The 25,487-nt window shown below is 39.6% G+C and overlaps 2 protein-coding genes across 2 annotated transcripts in view; both read right to left on the reverse strand.

Annotated features, from left to right (window-relative positions):
• CAPN3 (calpain 3) overlaps positions 1–1,678 on the reverse strand; it is a 34,101-nt gene extending 32,423 nt beyond the window's left edge. The window contains exon 1 of the mRNA XM_087921776.1: positions 1,080–1,678. Coding sequence (XP_087777902.1) covers positions 1,080–1,370 — 291 coding nt within the window. The 5' untranslated portion in view covers positions 1,371–1,678. The remainder of the gene's footprint in view (positions 1–1,079) is intronic.
• Positions 1,679–15,848: 14,170 nt separating this feature from the next.
• Positions 15,849–25,487, reverse strand: part of GANC (glucosidase alpha, neutral C) — a 30,038-nt gene continuing 20,399 nt past the window's right edge. Inside the window, exons 18-24 of the mRNA XM_087921777.1 lie at positions 25,255–25,319; positions 24,785–24,861; positions 20,526–20,600; positions 19,972–20,085; positions 19,538–19,650; positions 18,481–18,584; positions 15,849–17,028 (exon numbers count right to left, since the gene is read on the reverse strand). Coding sequence (XP_087777903.1) covers positions 16,916–17,028; positions 18,481–18,584; positions 19,538–19,650; positions 19,972–20,085; positions 20,526–20,600; positions 24,785–24,861; positions 25,255–25,319 — 661 coding nt within the window. The 3' untranslated portion in view covers positions 15,849–16,915. The remainder of the gene's footprint in view (positions 17,029–18,480; positions 18,585–19,537; positions 19,651–19,971; positions 20,086–20,525; positions 20,601–24,784; positions 24,862–25,254; positions 25,320–25,487) is intronic.

Below are 25,487 nucleotides of genomic sequence, written 5' to 3' on the forward strand. Positions count from 1 at the left end.
ATAGTACTTCTGATAGGATTCAATTCATAAATATTGAAAGAGCAACCTTGAAGTTATCTAAGTGATAACTCCAAAATGTAGCATTGACTTGTATAATCAGTTCAGAGCAGGACTGAAAATACACACAAATTTTCTTGATCGGAGGCTTTAGTTTCTGTATAAGGAACATCAGACTTTTTACTACAGCATTGTTTTTCAACCTTAGCAACTTTAAGACATGTGGACTTCAAACTCCAGAATTCCTCAGCCAGCATATCCCAGCCAAATAATCACATATTGGATTGAGAAACAGTGCTGTAGAACACTCTGGTTACGATAAATTTGTCCATGCATCACGTTAGTGGAATGAGTCTTCTGGGTAGATATTTCCCCATAACTCAATCTATGCCAATGTTTCTCAACCTTGGCAATTTTAAGATGTGTGGATTTTAACTTCTAGAATTCCCCAGCCAGCCATTCTGGGAGTTGAAGTCCACACAGGTTAAAACTGTTGCGGTTGAGAAACACCAGCCTATGCCATGGATATCTACTGGATTTTGCTTCATCCTGCCACCAGGTTGACAGCTGCACTCCTTCCTTGCATCTAACTGATGACACAGGACATGTACAAAAGGGGTGGACCTTGCTGTACCACAACAAATTGCTAAATCTGAGAAAGCAAGCAAATACGCTACCTCAAATTCTTGTTTTCCAGATAGTCTTTTAAAATTATCTATGTTTTCTCACAGTGTCATACTCTACAGGGCTACTTATGGTCTCCCCAAAACCTTGGATGCCACAAAATAATGGCTACTAAAAGGTAATTTTTTAAAATGATGGAAGTGAGAAATTATGAAATGTGTGTTAAATAATCCTATAATATGAAACTCAGCTGTTAATTTTTTTTATTAACCTCAACTTCTTGTCCATGCCCAGGTTATTGACTGTAATTTCCCAACACACACAATCCTGAGATCTGTAAAAGATTTCATTCGGAGATATTGTATACTTCTGCTTTTCCATTTGAAATAATATTACCTAGATGACTTGCAAATATTAAGCATATACTAATCTTTAGATCAGATAAGAGGCCTACTCACTGATGGTCTTTTCCACTCAAATTTGACTGGGAGTCTTTGACTGAAGAAAAGGGAGCTGTCATTAGCTGGAAAATCTGGATCCTCATAAAGAATCTTCTTCTCAAGGCACTTCTTATGTAGCTCATGAAAGGTTTTCTCCTTGACTTCAGTGATGGGCTGGTTGCGACTGAGGATGGCAGAATAGATCCCTCCTGTTCCAGCACCTGTTTCTGTAGTTGTGGTAGCATGCTGACAGGGAATTGGTTCAGACCCAGTCTTTTGAACAACAGTGCTACTGACAGTGGAAGGCATCTAGATCAACTATCAATTAAATTATAACAATTGAAAAAGAAACTAGGACCTGGAAGGAAGTAGAAAAAAAGAAGAAGAAATGGCGTTTCACAATCTCTTCTGCAGTCTTGAGTTTTTTCTCTTCCTTTTTTTTTTGCAAAATTTCAAACAATTTTAGGAAGATTGATGCCACTGCATTGTATAGATGTTATCTTGAGCTTCTCACAATAGTTACTCTGTCCTTTCATGTTAAAATCCTCATTTTCACAGGAAGCAAATTTGTAGAGTAACTTCCATCTCCCGATTCATGTGTGTGAGGGTGGCTGTGGCAAGCTTTGTAAAGGTTGCAGTTCTGACAACTAAAAATAAACTCTTAGGAAGCATATTGGCACGGAGGACAGGATGAGGAAAGTGTCCTTCTCAGGGGTGGTACTTTGAGTAAGATTGAGAGTGCAAATGCAAGTGCAAGGGAAACTTACAACTTTCTAACCAGCATTTAAAAGTAACTCCATATACAAAAATTACAGGGTGATGTAACATTATTTTGATACAATTCGTTTTACAGTGATGCATCCAACAAAGAGATGTGCTAAAAGCAAGACAAATCTTTCCAAATAAGGAATATTCCTTCCTGATAATTTTTAATAAAAAATGTTTAACAGAATAAAAACTATGCAAATTTTCAAAGAAAAAAAGAAAAGGAGGAAAAAAAGGTAATAAGTAAGTGAAAAATGTAAAGAAAAAAATAAAAATGTGCAGGAGAGGAGAGGAGAGAAGAAAGGAAAGGTTATAAAGAAACAGTTTTCAAATTTTTAGCAGCAGTTACAAGTGCATTTATATTTTACGTTCTCCCTATATACTCTCTCTATATAACATAATTTAATTATTTCCATAGTCTACCATTTCTAAACATCAAACCCATAAATTCATTTTTTTTCCAGCAAAAAGTCCATAAGACATGTGAACATAATCTTCTCCCACATCATCTAGAACTTTATGTCCAAAAGCATTTTTGGTTCAGAAAATTAACTTCCAAGAAACTATGTGACTCCATAAAACAACTGAGTAGGATCTGGAAGAGAAAAGGGACATTCTGGGGAATATATGTAATAAAAACAGGCCCAGGAAAGAAAGAGAGCAGGATATCAATTTGCAGATGTTTTCATATTCTTGTGGGAATTTGGAGGTTTGTGAAGAGGTGCATTCTACCTGGAGACTTCTGGGAGAAGGAAGTTTCCTGTCTAGAAAGTGTGTTGTGTGTTCAGCCTCTGTATCTGGCTTGGTATGATCAGTTTGCATATGCAGTTTGTAATTTGAGAGAGAAAAGGAGATGTGTGAACAGTCTGTTTTATGCTGATAATGTGTAGCTGCCTGTTCTTTTTATTTTGATGCTTTGGGTATGCTGCTACTTTAGATTTTGGTTTTTAGGAGGAGGCTGCCTAGAAAGAGATGGGTGTGAGTGTGTACCTTGATTTTTGTATCTCCTAACTTTTTAAAGAGTATAAGAAGCCCATACCACATCGCCTTTCTATATTTCTTCCTGTTTTTTTAAAAAATATTATCACACACAATCCATTAAAAAGGAAAGAAGAGATGGCAGCACAATGGTTTTTTGCTTAGTAACATTAAGAGTCTTCCTTCTGCAAGTCTATTGGTAGTTAATAGTTGAACCGCTGAAAACAAAACAACAAATACACAACCCTCCCAAGTACCCTGTTTAAGAATGATTATTTATCCCTCAAAAATTCATACACTGTACACTATGCTATACGGTTAAGGCTGCAATACCAGGCAGCTTGATTTGTGCTTAGGGGAATGTCACCTTCATTGTTTTTTAGCCTCTGTTAACTGTCATTCATTATTGGAACATATTTTCTTTTTAAATTTGGGCTTGCTTCCATACTGGCAAATTTTATTTCTTCTCATATTATGAGCATTTTGTTGGGTTAGCTCTATTCCTTCAGGATTTCAGAATCTACTTAGCAGAGGGAGGTGGATCTGTCATTCTGTCCTATAATAGGCAATGTGAGGTACTGCAAAGCCCTTGTATCTGTTCCCAACCCTGGTCTATTGGTAGGTCTACATGTGAGATGGATCAATGTTTTCCCATCGTTTTAAGATTCATTGTATGGCTTAGACAGCATGCGGAAGTACAATACGGCAAGGATGCAGCCCTGAATCAAGCTGCCACTTATAGGTGTACAAAAGAAAAAAAAATAGGTGGAGTGATGCAAATTTCAGAATTCCAAAAGGCAAATAGGTATACATTAATAGAGGATCTTTTATCAAGTAGAGTTTGTAGAAAGTTAGAAGTTGCTATTTCACGTTAGCTGGTTAAATAGAGGCTTCTATTTTGACATACACACACACACCCCTTTAAAAAAACAACTGCCCTATCCAGTCCCATGAGCACTCTCAGAGAAATGAGCAAGAGACATGAAATGTATCATGATAGCCTGACTTGTATGTGAATTGTATGAGATATGGGGGTACAAGTGCATAAGGAAAGGATTTGCCCTATCTGTCGTATTGGGGGCTTGCTGTGGATGCTACTGGCGGTCCAATAAGATGGACTTCCTTAGTTATGGGCTCCTTCCCCTCTTATCACTCAGGCAGCATCTCTTCTCCCCTTCCCTCAAGGTCATCCATGCATTCCATTACAGGCATCACTCCAAGGGCTCCAATCATGATTTCTTTTTCCATAAATGTTCGTATTTGATCTTCAAATCCTATAATTTCATCACTGCTTTGAAATGTTTTTCCTCAGTCCTAGAATCACCTGATATGGCAAAGCCATGAACCAGACCTCCATCTTTCCAATAACTGGCATGTTATGTGTCTGCTTGGATCTCAAGAGTACCATAAAATCATAACCTGCTCATTTCCCAAAACTGTCTCAACTTGATGGTGCCAGTAGTTTTTATTGCATTCAAATCCAAACCTCTGGCAAAGTTTCCAATGAATAATTCTGGCAACTGGGTCATGACATTACTTGTAGTCAGTTGGTGAAATGCTGCTGCAATCACTAATCAAGTGACCAATTGTTTCATGCTTTTCATTGCAAAGGGGGGGACATTTGCTTTTCTTGGTACATGTTTGTTTCACGTTCATGAAATTAGTTTGCAAAGTGTGTCCTTGAGCCTCTTAACCAATACTATGTGGATTTTTTTAAAATCAGCTTTTCCTTCTCTGTATGTGTTATGCACATGGGAAGTTCTGGGATTCCCACTTTTCTAAGCATATTGCACAGCTGGACATGGTAGACACAACTGAGGGCTTTTCTATAACCAGTGAAGTATTTTTTTTACTCTTCTTAATTATCCAGTGTGCATCAGCAATAAATAATGTCTCATATTCCTCAGCCTTTTCTAAAGCCAGGTTGAATCTCTGGCATCTTTCTCTCCATGTAGCACTGTATGTTGCTTTGAATGATGCTAATCATTATTTTAAAATTAAGAATATTATACAACAGTTTGCATACACTTCAACTTCCCTTTCTTTTTTTATTGGTATGTGGAATGACCTCTTTCAATCTGTTGGCTAGCAGGGATGTTTGCTTTTTCTGGGTAACTGAGATGACTCGCATCTTAGATAACCTTGCTGGGAGTATATTCTCTTGATGTACCCTTCCAGCATTCTTAACTCATTCCTCCTGGTAATATTTTTAACTATAAATTTCCCAGAATTACTTTGCAGAGTGAGATGGGTAGCCCCAAGACATTGAGATAGTACAGCAGGATTTGAGGGTATTCAGTGTCTGTAATATCACTGTCTGATTGCAAATGCTTTCCCAACGTATTTACTTCCACATTCTGCTTTCTCTTGGTATCTATTAATTTAGTTATTACAAGACCTGTGTATGTGGTTCTCTTGCAGCAGGAAATACTAGAAGCAACTTAATCTCATTGGTATGGGAAGATACAAGTGATTCAGATTACTGCACAGTTAGAACAGCACCTGTGATATATTTTTGCAACTTGTGGAAGACTTTGAATACTTTCCTTTCCTGATTTATTCTAGTAAAAAATTCAAGTTATTCTGGCAGATGCACAAATGAATGGCTGGCAGTCATTCTGCACTCTCATCTCCCAACCTTGCATTAATTGAACACTCTGTGGCAGAGTGATTCTAACAGCTATGAAATCCCTGTTAGTATTTTTTTTTTGTTAAATACTCTGTCATGCCATCATGAATCTGATATGATACCAGTTGGATAAGAACTGGCTTTTAGACCACAACTAAATCCATAGTCACATCTAGTGGTAAGTAAGCCTTACTGAAATTATGAATAAGGACTTAAATTCTATAATTTATAATACTCTCCCCCCTTACTCTTTAACAGGGATCACATTACACATTTTCTAAATTTAAAGTTTATTTCTATTGGCTATAGATTTATTCCAATTTGTCCAAAATGTACCTTGAAACAATATTTACCTCAAGATTTAAGTTATACAATTGCTATTTAGATGAGATCTTTATCATTTGGGAGAGCAATTGTCATGCCCTTGGAGGGCTCTGATTCTGAGAGGGAGATTGAGCAGCTGACAGGGAGTGGGAATGTGACTTCGGTGGCTGTGGAAGACACGGGGGAAGGGCACAGTCTGGCTGAGCATTCAGAGGAAGTCCCATGGCCATCCCTTCTTCATCCTAGGGCACGCAGGGAGGAATAGAGAAGGGAGCAACATGGCTTACAAGAGAGAAGAAGGCCCTGATCCCTTTCATTAGTTGCAGCTGGGAGAACAGGATATAAGTGGAGTGTTTGCACATGGCTCCTTGCTAGAAGCAAAGTGTGCATTATCTTGGTTGAGGTTTATCTGTGGTTTGGCATCTGTGGGTGCTGCATTATCCTGCAATTTATCATCCTGGCCTGTCGTGTTAATTACATCAGTATGGTTTGTGTTGGTGTTTTAAATTTCTAATTATCTTTACTTTGAGTTCTGACTGCATTTCTGCCCTTCGTAGACTGTTTTTTGAAGAGTTTGTTATCCAGCTGAGGATAATTGGACATTGGGGCCAAGTTGGAGGCATTAAAGGAAATTTATTCTACTTTTGTAACTTCGTTATTTTTGTGTCACGCCCCAACTCATCACAGCAATGAGTATCTACTTATCCAGTCTTCCAACCACAATTGTTTTGGTGAGATGGGTGACTGTATATATTTGATTAATAAATATAAATAATAAAATGAAAATAAAAACTCACCTCTTGGGTTTGGAAAAGAAAACACTCAACCAGTAGAGTACCATTTTTAAACAAAAAGAACTTTGAGCAAAAGATGTCCTAGAAAGGCTGGGAAAGTAACTTTACAATGAGTTAAATGAAGAAAAGAGAGGTTTTGCTAAATTTACACAGAGAAAGTGGGAGGAGGAGAGAGCGAGAGCGCTCTACTGTATATTACAGCCTATATAGAGCAGTACAGATATCCTAGTTTAGTAAATGGTTGCTAAATCACATGGTCACTAAGTGAGCCATGTGACTGAGAAAGAGGGATGCTAGGAAAATTTCTGGTTGCTGCCTCATTATATAAAGTTGTCTGGTACAGTGTCCTGTTTTGACCCATTTTCCCCACCTACCCACCTACCCATTGGCATGTAGGGTGCAGAGATCGCTTAAACAAGGTATCTGCTCCTGAGCTACTTCCCACCCCTGAAAAAGAGTTAATGACAAGTTAACAATACTCTGTGACCTTAATTACTTGATTAGAACCCCCCTCGCTCCCAGCAGTTGCCTGAAACTGACTAGATCTTAATCAGTTTCACATTGAAGGCTGTGCACTAAATGCACTAATTGGTCTGAAAATGAATTGTTTACAGGTAGTGCTCAATTTATGACAGCAATTAGAATCAGAAATTTTTGTCCTTTGTTACATGAATCATCACATGACTGTCCCCAAGTTTATGATCTCTTTTTGCTGCAGTGGTTAAGTGAATCTGGCTTCTCTCACTGACTTTGCTTGTCAGAAGCCAGCTGAGAATGTTGTAAATGGTGATTGGGTTTCCTTTCAAAAATACATGCCAGTTGCCTAGCACACAAATTGGGATCACACAACCATCAAGATATTGCAACAGCAGTAACTGGTCAAGGACTGGTCGTAGGTCTTTTATTTTTATCTCCAGTGTCATTGCAATTTTGAATGGCCACTAAATGAAAAATCATAATTCAAATTATGAATTACCTTTATGAATTACCTTTATTATAATTACCGTTTTATTTGTGAAAGGTTGCTATCCAAGGCTGTTGCTAAGTGAGAACTTTCTGTATTAATATTCTCTTAGCACATGCAAAGGTTCATGATAACAAAATGCAAATGTACAAAAATCCTGCAGCTCCAAGCATAACAGACAAGTACTTTTGTGGTAAATGCACTGTTTGCAAAGTGTACTGAGCAATTTAGCAGGTCTAAATTCTAGTGACACTAGGACTTCCACTTCAAGGGGACATTTTACCTGTGCTTCTGAAATACTTATTTATGCTATCCAGTATCTGGGTAAGTTATTCATGTTAGCATGACATTCATAGCCAGTAGAAGACACAAAGGTAAGCCCTGGAATTGCATTAAACCAGTGGTTCCTAAACTTTTTCAGTCCACCGCCCCCTTGGTGCTACAAACTTATCCTCGGTGCCCCTCACCCAAGGGTGGGATTCAAATTTCTGTGGGGGTGGCCTAATTTGAGGGTGTGGCTTGCTGGTCACGTGACTGGGTAGGTGTGGCTTGCTGGTCATGTGACTGGGTGGGCATGGCTTGCTGGTCACATGATTGGGTAGGTGTGGTTTGATGGTCATGTGACTGGGTGGGCGTGACCAGGTGACTGGCAAAAAAGTAGTCCTCACTTAATGGCCGGTTGTTCAGCAAGTGTTCTAATTTATGACTGGCCTCCCCAGACCTATTTTGGGAGTTTTGACAGCCATGCACACACACACTCCCTTCAAATCCTGCTGGAGCAGGTCATTGGACTAGAATTGGCAAAGCATCTCTGATTAGATTCTAGTAGTGAATAAAATCTAATCAGAGATGCTTTGCTGATTCTTAATTTGTTTTATTTGTATCTCTTTATTTTATGTAGCTGAATTGCATTGACATGTGTATCCTTTCTTGTACACAACCCAGAAAGGTTTGTGATTCTTTGCAGCAAAAATTACTGACCTCTGGCTTTGCTCTACTTTTCAAACACGCCGACACTGCCGCATTCTAGGTGACGGACCCGCAGGTCCACCCCATTGAGCCTGCTGCACTGGAGGGACCTGCCCAAGCAAGTCAAGTCAATGAGGTAAGCCTGAGAGAGGGAAAGAAAAGAGAAAAAAGAGAGAGAGAGAAAGACAGAAGAAAAGAAAGAGAAAAGGGAAAGAAAGAAAAAGGGACAAAGAAAGAGGGGGGGATGGAAGGAAGGGACAGAAAGAAAAAGAAATAAAGAAGGAGGGAGGGAGGGAGGAGAAAGATGAGATATCTATTCTAGTCCAACACCTGCTCCAACAGGGTTAGAAGGGAGTGTGTGTGTGTGTTCTCCTTGTAATTTACCAGTACATTTTGGTTTTGCCTTCTTCAGAATTGGCACGGTAATACATTGGGGAAAAATAATTTTTAGTGTGGAGATCTGGTCCAATGGATCCTGTTTAAAACCTCAACAAAATGTGAGAGCTTCCTGATAGTCTTGACCATGTTTTGTCCACAAAAGCTTTAATAGAAGCCAAAGATGTTTCAATGTGCTGGCAACGATGTTTCAATGTGGAAAAGGGCCTCAGTCTAAACTAGGCCTCATTTCAATCTGATGCATCAGGTCTCTCTCTCTCTCTCTCTCCCCCTCTCTCCCTCCCTCCCAGACTGGCTTTGCTCTACTTTCCTGATGTGCCTGCGGGGTTGGCGCTTCGAACATGGATGGATGGATGGATGGAGAGCGAGAGAGACAAGTATGTATATAGGTAGGTAGGTAGGTAGGTAGGTAGGTAGGTAGATAGATAGATAGATAGATAGATAGATAGATAGATAGATAGGCAGGCAGGCAGGCAGGCAGGCAGGCAGGCAGGCAGGCAGGCAGGCAGACCTTTTGGATGAATGTATGGATAGGTAGGTAGGTAGATCGATAGGTAGATAGGTAGATAGGTAGATAGAAAGATAGATAGATAGATAGATAGATAGATAGATAGATAGATAGATAGATAGATAGATAGATAGATAGATAGATAGATCGATCTATACTGGTAGATAGGTAGGTAGGTAGACAGAAAGACAGGCAGGCAGGTAGGTAGGCAGGAAGGCAGGCAGACAGACAGACCTTTTGGATGGATGTATGGATAGACAGACAGACAGACAGACAGACAGATTGCGACAGCAGCAGCACTTTGGGAAAGTAGAGGAGAGCCAGAGAGGGAATTGAAGTCCACAGAAGGTTGAGAAACACGGGCTGAATATATCAACCCAGACATTCTGGTTAGAGTTTAGCATGCTGTTTGATTCTGGCTTAGTCAGTCAGTAAACCATGGCTAAGATCTTCCTGTTCCTTAATGTAGCTGCCCCTCTGACCCTTCTCCCCCTGCCCCAGTTCTTTCTTTGGCATCCAATTTTGCAATGCTCTGCCCGGGAAGAGGAAGGCGTGTTGAAGCAGCCCAGACTTGCGGAGGTGGAGGAAACGATCACTTGGAAAGCAAGCAAGCAAGCAAGCAAGCAAGCAAGCAAGCAAGCACAGGGCTCGGTTGGAAGAACTGGGCTACAGAGGAAGGCTAGGTTCTAGGTCCAGGCCGGCCACATAGAGCCGAACCAAACCAAGCCACGTGTCTTGGAGAGCCACAGCTGCACCCACCCGCATCTTGAGTGCAAGCCCGGCTGGCTGGAGAGGCGGAGGCCAGGTGGGCACTGCGTGCTCCCTTGTTCTCCTCTGGGGAAGGGGACCCTAATGCCGAACCACCCACCCCTTCCACTGTGCGCCTTGGGAGGGTTTTGCTTTTGGGCCTTCTGGTGCGCCTCTGCCGCTTCCACTGGAGAGGGCAGCCTGCAAGCTAAGGCGCCCCCTTTCCACCACCTCCCACCTCTTCCCCCCCAGGCTTGGCAAGTCTCGCTGCGTGCGGGTTTCGCATTTGAGGCACCGGCTACGGAGCGATGAAACAGTCAATGGGCTGCATGGCCGGCAGTCAGTGAGCCTGCTGGGCCAGCACCTCAAATACCCCCCTGCTGTCTCTTAGCGCCCCCCTGCCGGCCCCCTTGCCTCTTAGCACCCCCCTAAGGCATCCCCCCCCCAGGGGGCGGTACCGCCCACTTTGGGAACCACGGCACTAAACAGTCTGACTGAAAAAAAGAAAAGGGAATAAAATTCCCTCAGTAAGTAGTGGAATATGGAAATAAAATTGTGGAACTGGAGTTTGTATGTATAGCCTAAATACTGTTGGCACCTATGCTGTACCCCCTTGGAAGAATTGCATACAAAAGTGTTTCTCTGAATACAGTTGTTTTGGCCTAAATATGCTATACATTTTCTAGTAGCATTATCAGGAGCTTGGGCAGAAATTCATATTTTGCCAAGTGTTCATAGAAGGGATCATAAGCTCCTAACTCCCCCACTGTCATTGTAAATACATGCTAATCTTCCTGGAAGAAAGGGACAGATAGACAGATGGTAAGCTCTTCAGCCCAATGTTTGCTGGGCTTTGACAGAAAAAAGCAGCAGCTCCAGAGATATGTGTCGAAAATGGCAGGATGGCATACAAAACAACACAGCAATTTCATCCAACCACTCTGTTCCCAGAGTTGATTTATAATAGCATAGAGCAAGCATACATCCAAATGTGTTATGTCTCCTCTTGGAAATTCAAACGAACAAACACAAAGCAGCCGTTTCACAATCAAATCAAACTGAAGGAAAATAACAAGATAACGGCTGCCAGAACTGTTAGAACTCCCCTTCAAAATTCAAACAAACAGAGATCTCTTTGCAGTAACGTCCTCATTCAAAATAGACATTTTGTTTCTGGCAAAAGGCACCAGCACAGCTGTGTCCTTTTATACCCATTAAGGCAACGTGCTAATTAACTGGCTTGCCCTTCAGATTAACGTTTCCTGGTTCTGACGTCAATCCACGATCTAACAGTCATCAGATTCAAAATTCCTAACAGGACCGATCCTTCCAATCACAACACTATCCCCCACCGCAGGGCCCTTCCCCCGAGTCTGATGATTAACTTGACGATGTTTCGTTGACAACCCCACTCTGTCTCCCACAGCCAATGGAGGCGTCGCTCGTTCCAATTGTCTCAGGTGATCTACACATTGGAGACTTGGAAAAGAAATACCGTTCTGCGACCAAGCCACCAACGGATTGTGCAAACGCAACCAGGACATTCCGAGCACCAAAGGGAGATGAAGGTTCGAGGTGATATAAAAACTTATCGCCTCCTCATGATCCCCAATGATCATACGCACTGGCTGGGTGGCGAAACGAATGGGCCCAGACTTGAGCTCACGCCCATCCACGGTTTCCACCTTAATGGGTGGATGTACAGCAACCAATGGGATCCCATAGTGCGTAGCAAAAGCTCGGTCCATAAAGCTGTTTGTAGCCCCTGAGTCCACCAACGCAACAGCAGGAATTCCCTCCTTCTGTGACTGTAGAAAAATTTGAGTGTCCAAAAGTAAATGCCGAGGAGGGCCAGGATTTACTTCAGCAATTTGAGGTGGGGATGTGAAATGTGTCCGACCTAGGGTTTCTTTGAGATCAGGTCTACCCTGTTTTCCTGACGAGACAAGAGTGATTTCAGGTACGGATCTGCGGGTCCCTCTCCATTTGCAGGAATTAACAAAATGTCCCAGACCCCCGCAATAAAGGCACAAGCCTTCCTGGAACCTTCTCAAACGTTCTCGCACCATTAAGCGAGGGCGGAGGGCGCCTAACTCCATCGGCTCCTCAACATTAACCATGGGTTGTGCACGAGAAAACGATGATGGTTCCATACCGAGCCGTTTGCGTCCACGTTGCTGTAAACGAGCTTCAATTCGTAAGCACTGAACTATCAATGCATCCAAAGTTAAAGCCCTCTCTGCATAGACCAGCTCATCTTTGATGGCATCAGACAAGCCTTCCTGGAATGCAGCCATATGAGCCGGCTCGTTCCAGTTGGAGTCTAAACACAGCAAACGAAATTCTGCAACGTAGTCCTGCAGGGACCGTTTCCCCTGATTTATGTCCCATAACCGTCTGTCCACAGTTTGTATCTTAATTGGGTTCTCAAACATCACTCTCATTTGAAAACCCTGGAAATCATTCAACAACGGGCTATCTTGAACTAACAAGGGAGTAGCCCAATTAGCAGCCTGCCCAGATAAAAGGCTAAGAATGAATCCTGTCTTGGCCCGATCATTTGGAAAGTTTTCAGGCCTCAAGGACATAAATAATTGACACTGCCCCAGAAATGCCGGAAACATGTCCATTTGCCCAGAAAATTTCTCTGGCATGGATACTGGGCTTTTTCTCACAGGAGGGGCAGGGGGAACAGCAGCAGGGCTTGGTAAGCTGGAAACATAATTCAGCAATTGTGTTACCTGATTCTGAAGCGTCACATTGCTTTGCAGTAGCTGATTTATTTGCTGTTGCTGCTGCTCTACCAAACGCTGCAGTTGATTTAAATCCATCTTGCTTGAAAGATGGTTTGTTTAGGCCAGAAACAATAATGTTATGTCTCCTCTTGGAAATTCAAACGAACAAACACAAAGCAGCCGTTTCACAATCAAATCAAACTGAAGGAAAATAACAAGATAACGGCTGCCAGAACTGTTAGGACTCCCCTTCAAAATTCAAACAAACAGAGATCTCTTTGCAGTAACGTCCTCATTCAAAATAGACATTTTGTTTCTGGCAAAAGGCACCAGCACAGCTGTGTCCTTTTATACCCATTAAGGCAACTTGCTAATTAACTGGCTTGCCCTTCAGATTAACGTTTCCTGGTTCTGACGTCAATCCACGATCTAACAGTCATCAGATTCAAAATTCCTAACAGGACCGATCCTTCCGATCACAACACAAATGTATTGGATTATGAAAACATTGTCAGGTATAAAGATTTATTATATGATACTGGAGAGCTTAAAAATAGGAACCAAATACAAATTCAAGGAAAGGAGATAGCATGGTGGCCCTTTGCACAAATACAAACCCATTATAAAAAAGATAGAGAACAATTTGGCTTTAATATGACTCCACAAGAATTAGATAAAATATGGCTAGGAGAGGAAAAGAAAACAATTAGTAAAACATATAAATATCTTTTGGATTACAAATTAAAAGAAGAAAAAGTCACAGAATCTATAATAATTTGGGCTAAAAACTTGGGTCATAGTATTGAATTAGATAAGTGGGAACACATCTGGCAAACAAATTACAAATTAACCATGCCAGTCTCATATAAAGAAAACTTATATAAAATCGTTCATTGCTGGCACCTACCTCCTGCGAGACTGGCTAAGATGTTCCCCAACCTACCACCCAACTGTTGGAAATGTAACTACATTCAAGGAACATATTTTCACATGTGGTGGACTTGCCCATGTGCTCAGAAGTTTTGGAGAAATATTAGAAATTGGATTTTAAATATAACAAAACAAAATTTAAAACTTGAACCTGAAACCTTTCTGCTAAGTATGATAGATTTAAACATGGAGAAAAATATCAATATTTAATTTTGCACATAACTGTGGCCAGAATAACCTACGCACAAAATTGGAAACTGTCTTCCATTCCTTCAGAGGATATGGTAATTAAAAAAATACATGAACGCGCTGAGATGGATAGCCTAACCAAATTGTTAAAAAATAAACAAGATAGTGACTATTATGAAATATGGAACATTTGGTATGAGTGGTTAAAGAAAAGGTAATATTTGATATTTGGATAAGTTATGGAAATGACAGAAGACATGCATTTAATCATAAACTATATAGAGAAATTAAAACATTAAAAGAACGAAGGAGTTATTGTAACAAGGCAGATCATGTCAATGATAAAGATAAAGGAAAAAAAAATTAACCATTGCTCAATATATGCTGTAAAATGTATATATGTATAGATATATATGTTGATTTGTCTATTTTAAATGTATGTCAAATAAATGTTTTTTCTAGAATAAATGTTTTTTTAAAAAAGAACAAGGGTGTCAAACTCGATTTCATTGAGGGCCGCATCAGGGTTGTGTTTGACCTTGGGGGACTGGGGTGGGTGTGGCCAGGGTGGGCATAGATAGTTCAAGATTACTTGTTTTTGGGGAGCCTGTTGTGGCCCAAGCGCTCTGCCAGCGAAAACTAGCTCCCAACCTCTGTTTTTGGCAGGGACGGCCTCCTGCAACCCTCTGCCAGCGAAAACAGAGTTCAGGAGAGCGACACATAGCCGTTCTCTGGCAGAGGCACCACGGGACAATCTTCGCTGTTTCCAGGATGGCCCCACAGGCCAGATCTAAGCACCTCACGGGCCACATCCGGCCTCGGGGCCTTAAGTTTGGCATCCCTGGCATAGAAGGTAACTACCACTGAACTCAATAAAGATGCACTGTTAGCATTCGTTTTCAGCAGACATTATACTTGGAACTGCAAATGTTTTAAAAGCCAAGATCATATGCAGATGCCAAGATCGTATGCTGTGACATGCCCACAAGAATGCAAACAACATTTTTAAATCTTGCCTTTTCTTTATCACGGAATGTAATACATGAGGCTCCTATGCAATCCCCCGTCCAAAACTGAAAGTGGTGGTATCATCTGCTCTCAAACCAGTTCCCAAAATAGTTCAGTGGAATGAAGTGGGAGAGTTCTTTAAGATTCCATGTAAAGCAGCCTAGCAAAGATCAAATTATATTTAGCAGCTTAAAGTGCAGCGCTAGTAATTTCTTTGGACAAACAGGGTTTGCCAGACGTAACCCTCTATAGAAAAACAGGCCTCATCTGCTGATAGACTTAAATTCTATGGAAGCATCCAGAAGCTAAGCATACTTCTGATGTGGAAGAAGCTAGTTATTTCTTCTATTTGGGATTTGGTTGCTGTGAATGGAATCCAGAAGCTGTGTTTCTAGGCAGAAAAATCTTGCACCCTGGGAAGATCCACATACACACCACAGCCTTATAAAGCTTTAAATAGAATGAATGTGGAACAGTGAACTTACCATGTGGAGTGAGCAGGCATTTTTATCCCTCTTGGGACCCAGAGTTTTGGGGCTACCTGAGAAGGAGGGTTAAAACAGCCCCACCCTTTTCTTAATTGGAGATCTTATATTAAAAAAACAGAACTGAAAGCAAGTATGTGTGTGTCGGAGGTGGTATTCAGCAGGTTCTAACAAGTTCTGGAGAACCAGTAGCGGAAATTTTGAGTAGTTCAGAGAACAGGCAAATACCACCTCTGACTGGGGATTTTACAGTATCCTTCCCCTGCCACGCCCACCAAGCCACGCCCACAGAACCGATAGTAAAAAAAATTGAATCCCACCACTGCTTTATTCTTATTTCCCAAAATAAAATCATACAAAACATAATGTTTCAAACTATATTTTATTATGCAGAATATATTTATCAAAAATGTTTACACCACTCATACATGATTCTAATAGCTATATCTTAGTTCTGCTTCAATAAGCAGGTATGTTCTGAAAGAAGAGGCATTTATTGTGAAGACACGAGACTATGTACGTTTTGAACACCTAAAATACAGCCCCTTTAATACTGAAATGGCAATTATACCTCTTAGCTCTGCAAACAGAAAAAGTTCCTTTTGGTAATTTTTTGAAATATTAATTGCTCAGCAAAATAAAGCATGAATTAGTTTCCTTACTGTAATACTGTTTTGCTATTCCTTTTCAGTTTATCATATCATTGGTCAGGTTTCTTTTTGTACATAATGGGAGGATGATTCTCACAATTTTTATGGGGATTCTATAGTCCAACAAATCTGAAGTGCACCAGCTAAAAGGAGACTAGAGTTCATTAATTCAGTTCATTAATTCAAAATGTCTTTACCCAGATAAAAATACATTTATGCTTTATGACGCAGAATCTCTCTGCGGCAGAGGTATACCTATTATAACTATTCTCATTCATATTTCTTCTTTCTAAGAACTTTTTGGCAGAATTAATGTGTCAAACTGCTAAAAAGAATCCACCAAGAAACTGAACATTGCACCAATTAAAACATAGGCAGATAATTTACTTTAAAAGTGTTATAAAAGCAAAAGAACCATTGCATGGGTATACTAAAAATATAAACATTTAATACAGAACTGCAAAATCTAGAGAAGACCAATTTTCTCCTGGAACATTTTTTTTTGCAAATAATATCAAAAAGTTTTCATCCATGAAGAACATTTTGAATATGAATCAATTAAATTATACAATCGGTAGATAGTATGTCAAATTTGAGGTTTGGTCTATTTCCAAAAAATCCATTAAAAAAACCATGCTAAATTGTTCAAAGTATTATTTTTCAGTTTTTCATCTGCCTCTCTGAATAGCAATAGCACTTAAGACTTACCCTATATACTGCTTCACAGTGCTTTACAGCCCTCTCTAAGCAGTTTACAGAATCAGCATATCTGACGCTGTGCTTTCATTTGATACGAAGTTCCCAGTTATTGCCAATGTTTAAGGAAAGTTTTTGAAGGGTCAGCACAGATTTTTTGGTATCATATGTGAAAGCCTCTGTCTTGTCTTCTTTTCCATCTGAATTGCAATTAAAAAACACACATAAACGTTTATTTAAAGTAAGCCATGCATATTAATGTTGTCGTATTTCTGCTCAAAACAAAGTCGTAATCAAGTTTTCTGTTCTGAAGCAAATGATTCCAGAGTGAGCACTTGTTAGGACTATCTTCTGTTCTCCACTTTAAGTAAATGTTCTTGTGGTCTTTTGAGATATGTTGGTGAGATATGGGCAAGTTCAGGACTTACTAATATCCAAACATTCCTTCCAACCTGCTCTGCATAGCAACTCAAACGTCTACTTCTAATGAATGAAGAAAAGTGGTAGAACTGCTTCAACAACAAAAGTAGCAGCACAAGCAATACTGGCACTTCTTGTGATATTAATCTGTCATTGCTGCTATATAAACTGCATTAGCTCCAGTTGACTTCTGGAAGCAATTCAAGATGTTAGTTACAGTAGTACCTATCAATTAAACATCATCTTGTCTTTAGGAAACAACCCAGTTGAATGGAGCGTATTAAAGAAGAATTTTGTTATAGTAAACCAAATGCACATTATTCTGTGCAGATCATTTAATTCAGGAATTGTCATCTAGTGAGACCCAGGAAATAGCTACTTTCTGGAATATCAAACCACACAAGATTTAGTTAGTCTCAACTCTGCTCACCTTTAGAAAGCCTTGAAGGGCTAGCATCAGTGAGCCCACAGAGTTGGCGAATTGTGTCTGTGGCAACTACTTTGTATTTTAGGGGAGTGTGAAATTTATTTTTGTATTGTTTCTGCATTATATTTTTTAAAATCTTTGTCAGTCACTCAGAGTCATATTTAAGAGAAAGGTGACCACATAAAACAATTAAAATAAAACAGACCCAGTTTCTTCCAACGAGAGAAATGCAATGCTGCAAATGATCTAGAGTAGTGGCGGCTAATTTTTTTGGGCTCCTGTGCCAAAAATTGCGAGCGTGCCAGCACGCCCATAATTGCATGCCAGCACCCAGAATGCAATGCACATGCCCCCTCCCCATGCCCCCTGCGCATGCAATCCCCACCCTCTTACCTGCACTGCACCTCACAGATGATTTTTTGGCTGGTTTGAGGCCTTTTTCGGCTCCCAGGGGCTTGGAAAAAGCTTCTGCAAGGCTTCTCAGTCTGAATTATAGGCCCATTTTATCACTTCCGGTATTACAGGAAGTGACGAAACAGGCCTATAATTCGACCTGAGAAGCCTTGCAGAGGCTTTTTCCCAGCCTTTCAGAGACCGAAAAAGGCCTCCAACCAACCCAAAAAAAATCAGCTGTGAGGCGCGGGCATGCGCAGTTAGGTAAGTTTGCCTGCGGCTCGTGTGTCAGCACAAATGGCTCTGCATGCCACTTGTGGCACACGTGCCATAAATTCGCCATCACGATCCTAGAGAGTCTAGAGTGGAAACAAACAAATAAGCTGGAAATTGGATTATTTCTGTCTCTTACCAAACATGGTTGTTGTCACAACAGAGGGCTTCTTTTTTATTCCCAAAATCATTATCTGTTGAACTATACATTTTGTCTGGAATAGCCCTTCTTCACTAGCACATCTGAGAAAACAAAGACAGCGTATTAATTATTAAATGCTGACTTCTTATGACAATGTTCCATAGGGAATATAGTACCTTCCCTTCTAAATAATGGCAGGAAAAAAAACTGAGAACGTTTGTTAACTTGTCAAAATTTTGTAGACATGGTGCTACTTTGGAGCTGCCAAGAGAATCTCCAACATGGTGTACAGACCCATATTTTATACTCTTGGGAGGGAGAAGAAACAGGTACAAGTACCTCACTGAAAGAGAACCTGGCTGGAAGACAAGATGAAGGGGATTTTCTGGTTCTTCAACAAGCTGGATTCATACACCATAGTTGGAATGGTTTGTATGATTTGCAGTGAGTGTGAGGTATATACGAGCGAATTACAGGTAGTCCTCCACTTACAACAGTTTGTTCAGTGACCAAAATTACAATGGCACTGAAAAAAAATGACTTATGACAATTTTTCACACTTACAACTGTTGCAGCATTCCCATAGTCACATCATAACAATTCAGACGCTTGGCAAGTGACTCATACTAATGATGATTGCATTGTCCTCAGGGTCATGTGATCACATTTTGTGACCTTCTGACTAGCAAAGTCAACGGGGGAGCCAGGTTCACTTAACAACCATGTGACTAACTTAACAACTGCACCAATTCGTTTAACAACTGTGGCAAGAAAGTTAATAAAATGGGGCTATATTCACCTAACAAATGTCACACTTAGGAACAGAAATTTTGCGCTGAATTGTGGTTGTACATCAAGGAATCATAGTAAAACAAACTGTGATTCAAAATAGGTGAAAGAAAGTAACCCCAACCATTCATTTTCGGGACAAGGAACTGAAAGTTGCAGTTTGTTGGTCTTTAAAGTTGAAGTATAAAATTGATGAGCAATGCAAATGTAAGAGCCTATGATAATCAATACTTTCTGAATCTTCCTTCCATATTATATACTTTACCTGGAGGAGAGGACATTCTCATGGAAGCTGAACTTTCTGAGCAGGAACTGTTTCTCATGGAGATAATGAAATGAGTGGCCATCATCCAGGTATAATTTACCTGTTGCACATCCCTATACACCAGGCAAATCACAGAACTATTTTATAATCAAATTCATGATCATTCGGTGATCACAAGGTGCACAAAAACACATACAAAAACATAGACACTTTATTGGGAACGTTTATGATACTCCACAGCAAAATCCACTTTGCTTTACTTTCTTATAGTCTTAGTTATTGCTAATTAAAGAAATGAAAACCAAAATCATATTGACATTAAAATGGAGAATGAGAGATCAATACTGAAGAATGATACTTATTCATTTTAAATAACTTTATATACATTTAAAATTAACTGTATATAAATAGTGTGTACAAAAGTTTTAGAGGACCTTATCATCTAGGGCAGCACGCAGTTCATATGGAACATCTAACATCCATTCTGTGGATTTTCCTACAGAAATCTTTAGAGGTATAATAGTCCCACCACGTTGAAACACAGGAATCTGCAAAAAGAAAATAAATGGTGGCTGGATTCACACATTGCACTAAGACAATTATAGCTTATTAGATTAACTATCATTAGATGAGGACTCTAAACCATAAATCAAATCACAATGTTTCAGTTCATAAAATATGCAAGGCCAAAGCCATACAACTGTGGTTGTATGAACCCAGCCAGTAAATAAGTACAATAAAATACTTTTTGGACAAAGGAAGTAGACAGTGAAATACTTTTTTTCTGGTTAGGTCCTGCTTAGCATATACTATTTGATTCAGAACATTGGTAGTGACACATTTTAGATTTAAATCTTTATAAATTCTACATTTAAACCAATAAAGTTCACTAAATTAGAATTATCCAACTCCCTTAACAGAACTCCAGTTTTAATTAAATTAAAATTAATATAAAGCTTTAAAAAAAAAAGTTAAAACAAACACATACATTATTCAATGTGACTGGGATCTTCAATATGCCATGACCTTCCAGACGTCTAAATTTTCGGAAGTCATACCAGTTCTGTCAAATAATAAAAAGGAAAACAATTGAGCAGGAATTAGATTTCAGATACAGAAATCCCATATGAACCCTTATAGAAAATCAAATCAATAAATAATGCATAAATCTCAAATAACTTAGAAGTAGCAAGGGTGGCAGGACAGGGACGTCCAGAGGTGGAGAAGCCCAGCTGGGGCTTTCGAACACCTCTTATCGCGTTTGGAGGGATCCCCAGTGGATACACGAAACCCGTAGAGCTTCGTGTCTGAATAGAGGACCCCCGGGTTGCTGTTTGGGGGTAGGCAACTCCCCAGCAACGAAGGAAGAGCCTCTGAGACCAGCGCGATTGAGCCAGCTGCCAGCTAATGGCGGCTCCAAAGTCCGGTCTGCCACTGAACTGATGAAGCAAAAAGTGACTGCCTGAAAGGTCTGAGCGGAAAAGGGCAGAAGGACTACAAAGCCACGAGAGAGTTCGGTCTGATTCTCCCTGTTTCACTGTGAGTAACAGTGGGGAAGCTGGAGATAAGCGGCCGGAAAAGCAGTTTGAAAAGTGAAAGGGGATAAAGTGGCTCGACACTTAGAGTGAAAGTGTGGATTGGAGCGTTGCCGAGGAGAGAAAAAGCGGTGGAACTCAAGAAGCTCAGGAGTGGATTGCCATCTCGGATCTGCACGTGAGAAGGCTAGAAGATTAGGAGAGGATTTTAGCTGCGAAGGAGGGCAGAGCGAGAGGTAGAGAGCCAGAAAAAGACGTACTGACTTTTATATGCAAGATCCTTTCCTTTTAGCATTACTGCCTACAAAACTGATTTTTAAAGTGATCGATCTGAGGCAGATACCCAAAGTGACTGTGGATTGACAATTGCTGGCAGGAGGGAAGAAGAAGAAGGAAGAGACAGACGGAAGCCTGGCCAAGACTGATCGCTGATTGCTGACAGCAATTAGTCAGCACTTCCTCCCCTGCTTCCTTGGTGCGCCCAGGAGGAGAGACGATAAGACTAAAACGCCAACCCCAACTCAGATTTGTTTTTCTATGGAACTAATCCTACAGATACGTGCTTTGTGATTCCCTAAAATTGAAAAGACCCCTTTCTTCCTGCATTCTTTCTCTCTCTCCCTTTCTCTTTGTTCTTTCCTTTTTTTTCTATAATAGTTAAGTATAAAGGCAAACTGCTTGTTACAGTTATTAAGATTTACAGATTAGACTCTCTTGGATATATAAAAATTTTAAGGACTGTTAATAGGGTTGTCTCAGATAAAATGGAATCTTAAATATTAATATACACTATAGGACAAAAGTATATATAGTATATATAGAGTGAGATATTCTAGAGTTGGTTGTATGCTTTAAACAAGTATGATTTATTAGGGGTAAAATACAATTAACTCCGGTATTTGAATTCAATATAGAGAATAATACATAATACATCGAATGGTGATTTGGGATAACATTCTTAACATAGTCCAATTGCAAAAACAAATTTTATCAGAGATGACTTCCACAACAACCACGGCCCTGAAAACAGGAAGGAAGAACAACCAGACCTTGATGACAACTCTGGCAACTGCCTCCCAACAACGCAGAAAACTATAGAAGAGACTTTGGTAGGAGAAAAACAACCGACTGTTACTAATGCCAACCTACAAGCGTCATTATTATCCCTGCAAGAATTAATGCAAGAATCAATGTCTAGAATGCAGGAGATTATGATTAGGAATCATAATGAGACCAGAGCAGATATTAGCGAACTGAAAGAAGAAATGAGTAAATTAAAAGAGGAGATGAGAGTAGATATACAGAGAGTTGAAGATAGGGTCGGGACAATGCAATTGGCCATGGAAAGAACTGAATTAAAAATAAAAGAAATAGAGAAGAGGACGGAACAAGCGGAGAGAAACCTGGAAAGGACTGAGGAAGATTTTAAAAATGTAAATAGAGAAATGGAAGATTCCTTGGTCCAACTTGAGATGGACAGAGCAGCTGCATACTTAAGGTTCCAAAACGTGGAGGAATCCAAAAATGAAGAATTAGAACATTTAATGGCAGGTTTGTTGGCTGAACTACTTGGAAAAGAGAAGGATGACTTACTCAAGGAATTTGATGAAATCTATAGGGTGAACACCAGTTATGTAAGGCGTCACAATTGCCCAAGGGAGATCCATATCCGCTTTTCAAGAAGATGCATGAGAGACCTAATACATAGAAAGGCCAGAGATGAGAGAATATTATATAAGGGCAAAGAGATCATAATTCTCAAGCAGATTCCAAGAAAAGTGAGGGCCATAAGGCAAGAATATAAATTTTTAGCCAATTACTTAAATAAAAATGAAATCTCATTTAAATGGCTAATCCCAGAAGGGATGCTAATATCGTGGAAGGGAAGAAAAATTAAAATAGATTCAATAGAACAAGCACAAAACTTCCTAGAACAGCTAACAACCACGGAGGACCAACTCACTAGGGAGAAAATCCAAAGGAATATGCAGGAAGATCGTAACCGCCACAGGAACAAAGAAGAAAGACCTGTCCAAATTCAAGGGAAAGACAACTTACAACGAGAAAGAGAAGAAACAACTTCATATCAATCACAAGAAGAGAGCCGTAGAGTTACGAGACAAAAAGCGAGGCAGACTTAAGTAAATGGACGAAGGAAGGAAAATTCTTTCCATTAATAGAGAGTAGTAAGTTTTCACTAGGACAACTATAATCACTGAATCCACCATTTTACATTTTTCTCAAACACAAGATGCACATTTATTCAGCTCAAAACTCCCACTCAACAATTTAAGCAATTGGCCATAAATGGAAATCCAGAAAGCAAAATTGGTAGTCTTTCCAACCCCTTCTCTGAGGTAGCAGCAGATTATCCTGATTTAGAATTAGCTAATAGAGTAGAGGACTCTTTACAAAAAAAAGAGTTTCTTTTTGAAGAAGAAGAAGAGAAAATTGGCCCTAATTTTGAAATCCAAGCCTTATGAATAACTTGGGCTCTTTTCTGTTGGGAAAATGAGGCTACTAGTTTTATTGGCAAAGTATGATAAAAATCTGGCTGCAGAGAAAGCAGTTTTCATATTAGTGTATTTTCCATCTGTTTCAAATAGAGGAGGAAAGCGTATTATTGTTGCTGTCTAGTTGAGCTCCCAGAGAAGTTGAAATCCAACAATGTCTGGAGTGCAAAAAAATTGCCTCTCCTGAAAAGTAACCATGAAAAAGAATCTGAACTTTTCTGTTGCTGTCTCTTTTAGTAGGTGAGAGGTGTTTCCTGGAATGAGCACGTTCAAGCTCTAAAGGGCTTCAAAGAATCAAAGCCTTATGTTGAACTAGGCCCAGAAACAAAGTGGCATTGTCAAAATCTTTTCGAATTCAATACTGATGATGGGTGTAAGGCATTATAATGATTTCGCAGAGTTGATACCTTATTCAAATATCAAGGAAAGCATTGTTTGAGGAATCACAATTCTTTATATCTCCAAGATTATTCTAGAAAAAATACAGCTCCATAAACAATTTAGTTAATACATTATCTAGAAATTTATTTTTATTTATCAAACTTATGCACCACCCATCTCATTATCTAAGTGACTTGGTAAATTTACGGATTAGAAGCATATAAAAATTGTTAGTAAGACAGAATTAAAAACAGAGTTCAAAATAAACTTTAAAAGGGGGAGGGAGTTCTCTCAAGCCACCAACCATGCCCAGGACTGGATACCATTCTTGGATCCCCCCGCTAATTGGCAGAAAGGTCTTAATGCTCTTCCAGAAGGCCAGAAGAGTAGGAGCCACCTCACCTCTGGGGGCAAGATGTTCCATAGGATGGGGACAATGACAGAGAAGCCTCTCTTCCTAAGCCCTGTCAGTCAAAATAATTTAACTGTTTGGGTCCATACTATACCCTCCCTGCCTGATCTAGAAATAGATAATATGTTACTGAAGGAAAATTAGTTCACGACTCTACTTTTCATTCTTATTGACTTTTTAAAAAAATATGGCTTAGTACTGCATACACTTCTTGATAGAAAAACAAATGTTTGCCTGAGGTTATTAAAGTAATAGTGCAAGCTGCTATTTGTATGCTGATAATTTAATTATCATAACAGAAATGCCTAGCTAACCAAGTTTGGTCCAGATGTCAATGAAAAAATTGTGTGTGTGTGTGTGTGTGTGTGTGTGTTTGGGAGGGAGGAATTAATTCCATTTCTCTTACCTCTTGTGGGCCTGGCAGAAAGACATTGACTGTACTGATTTTTGGAGCACTGACCGGATGTACCAATAACGCACTTCCTAAATTAAAAATATAAAAATGTATCCGTTTTACTTTTCTTCTCCTATAATGAGCAGAATTTGAAACAGTTATTTATAAATATGATCTATGTTTCCAAGGAAGACCTTTAGGTTCAGGTTCTGTGTCCATCACTGAACATCTTGTGTTACTTGATTAACTCTGCCACCCAAGGAGATTGGTTATAAGTACCACAGGAAAAAACAACCTTACATCTATAATGCCCCAGCCAACTCTGAGGAGCCTTAATCAATATAATGATATGCATTTCCTCCAATTTTTATAAAATTGGCTATATAAATTGGAATAATAGAATTAGGAAAAAAAATAAATGGGATACATAAAGTTGCAATTTCATAATAAATACTAAGACATTATGGATAATTTAAATTTACCAAGCATGTACTCATCTTCAATGTCAAAAGTTTCTAATTCCTTTGGAAATTCCACCCAGAGAGGTCTGTGAAAAACAAAGGCATTGTATTATTCATACAAATGCTAGGGAACATAATTTACTTTCCTATGCTGCATCTATTTATAGTTTCTTAAAAGTTCACGCTTTGGATGTGGGCATTAAAGTTGTTATTTTAACTATTTAAAATATCTTAGTGTGTATGTGTGTGTGTGT

The sequence above is a fragment of the Pseudonaja textilis genome, chromosome 1 (genome assembly GCF_049901715.1).
Source record: "Pseudonaja textilis isolate UNSWEBS1 chromosome 1, rPseTex1.2, whole genome shotgun sequence".
NCBI lineage: Eukaryota > Metazoa > Chordata > Lepidosauria > Squamata > Elapidae > Pseudonaja > Pseudonaja textilis.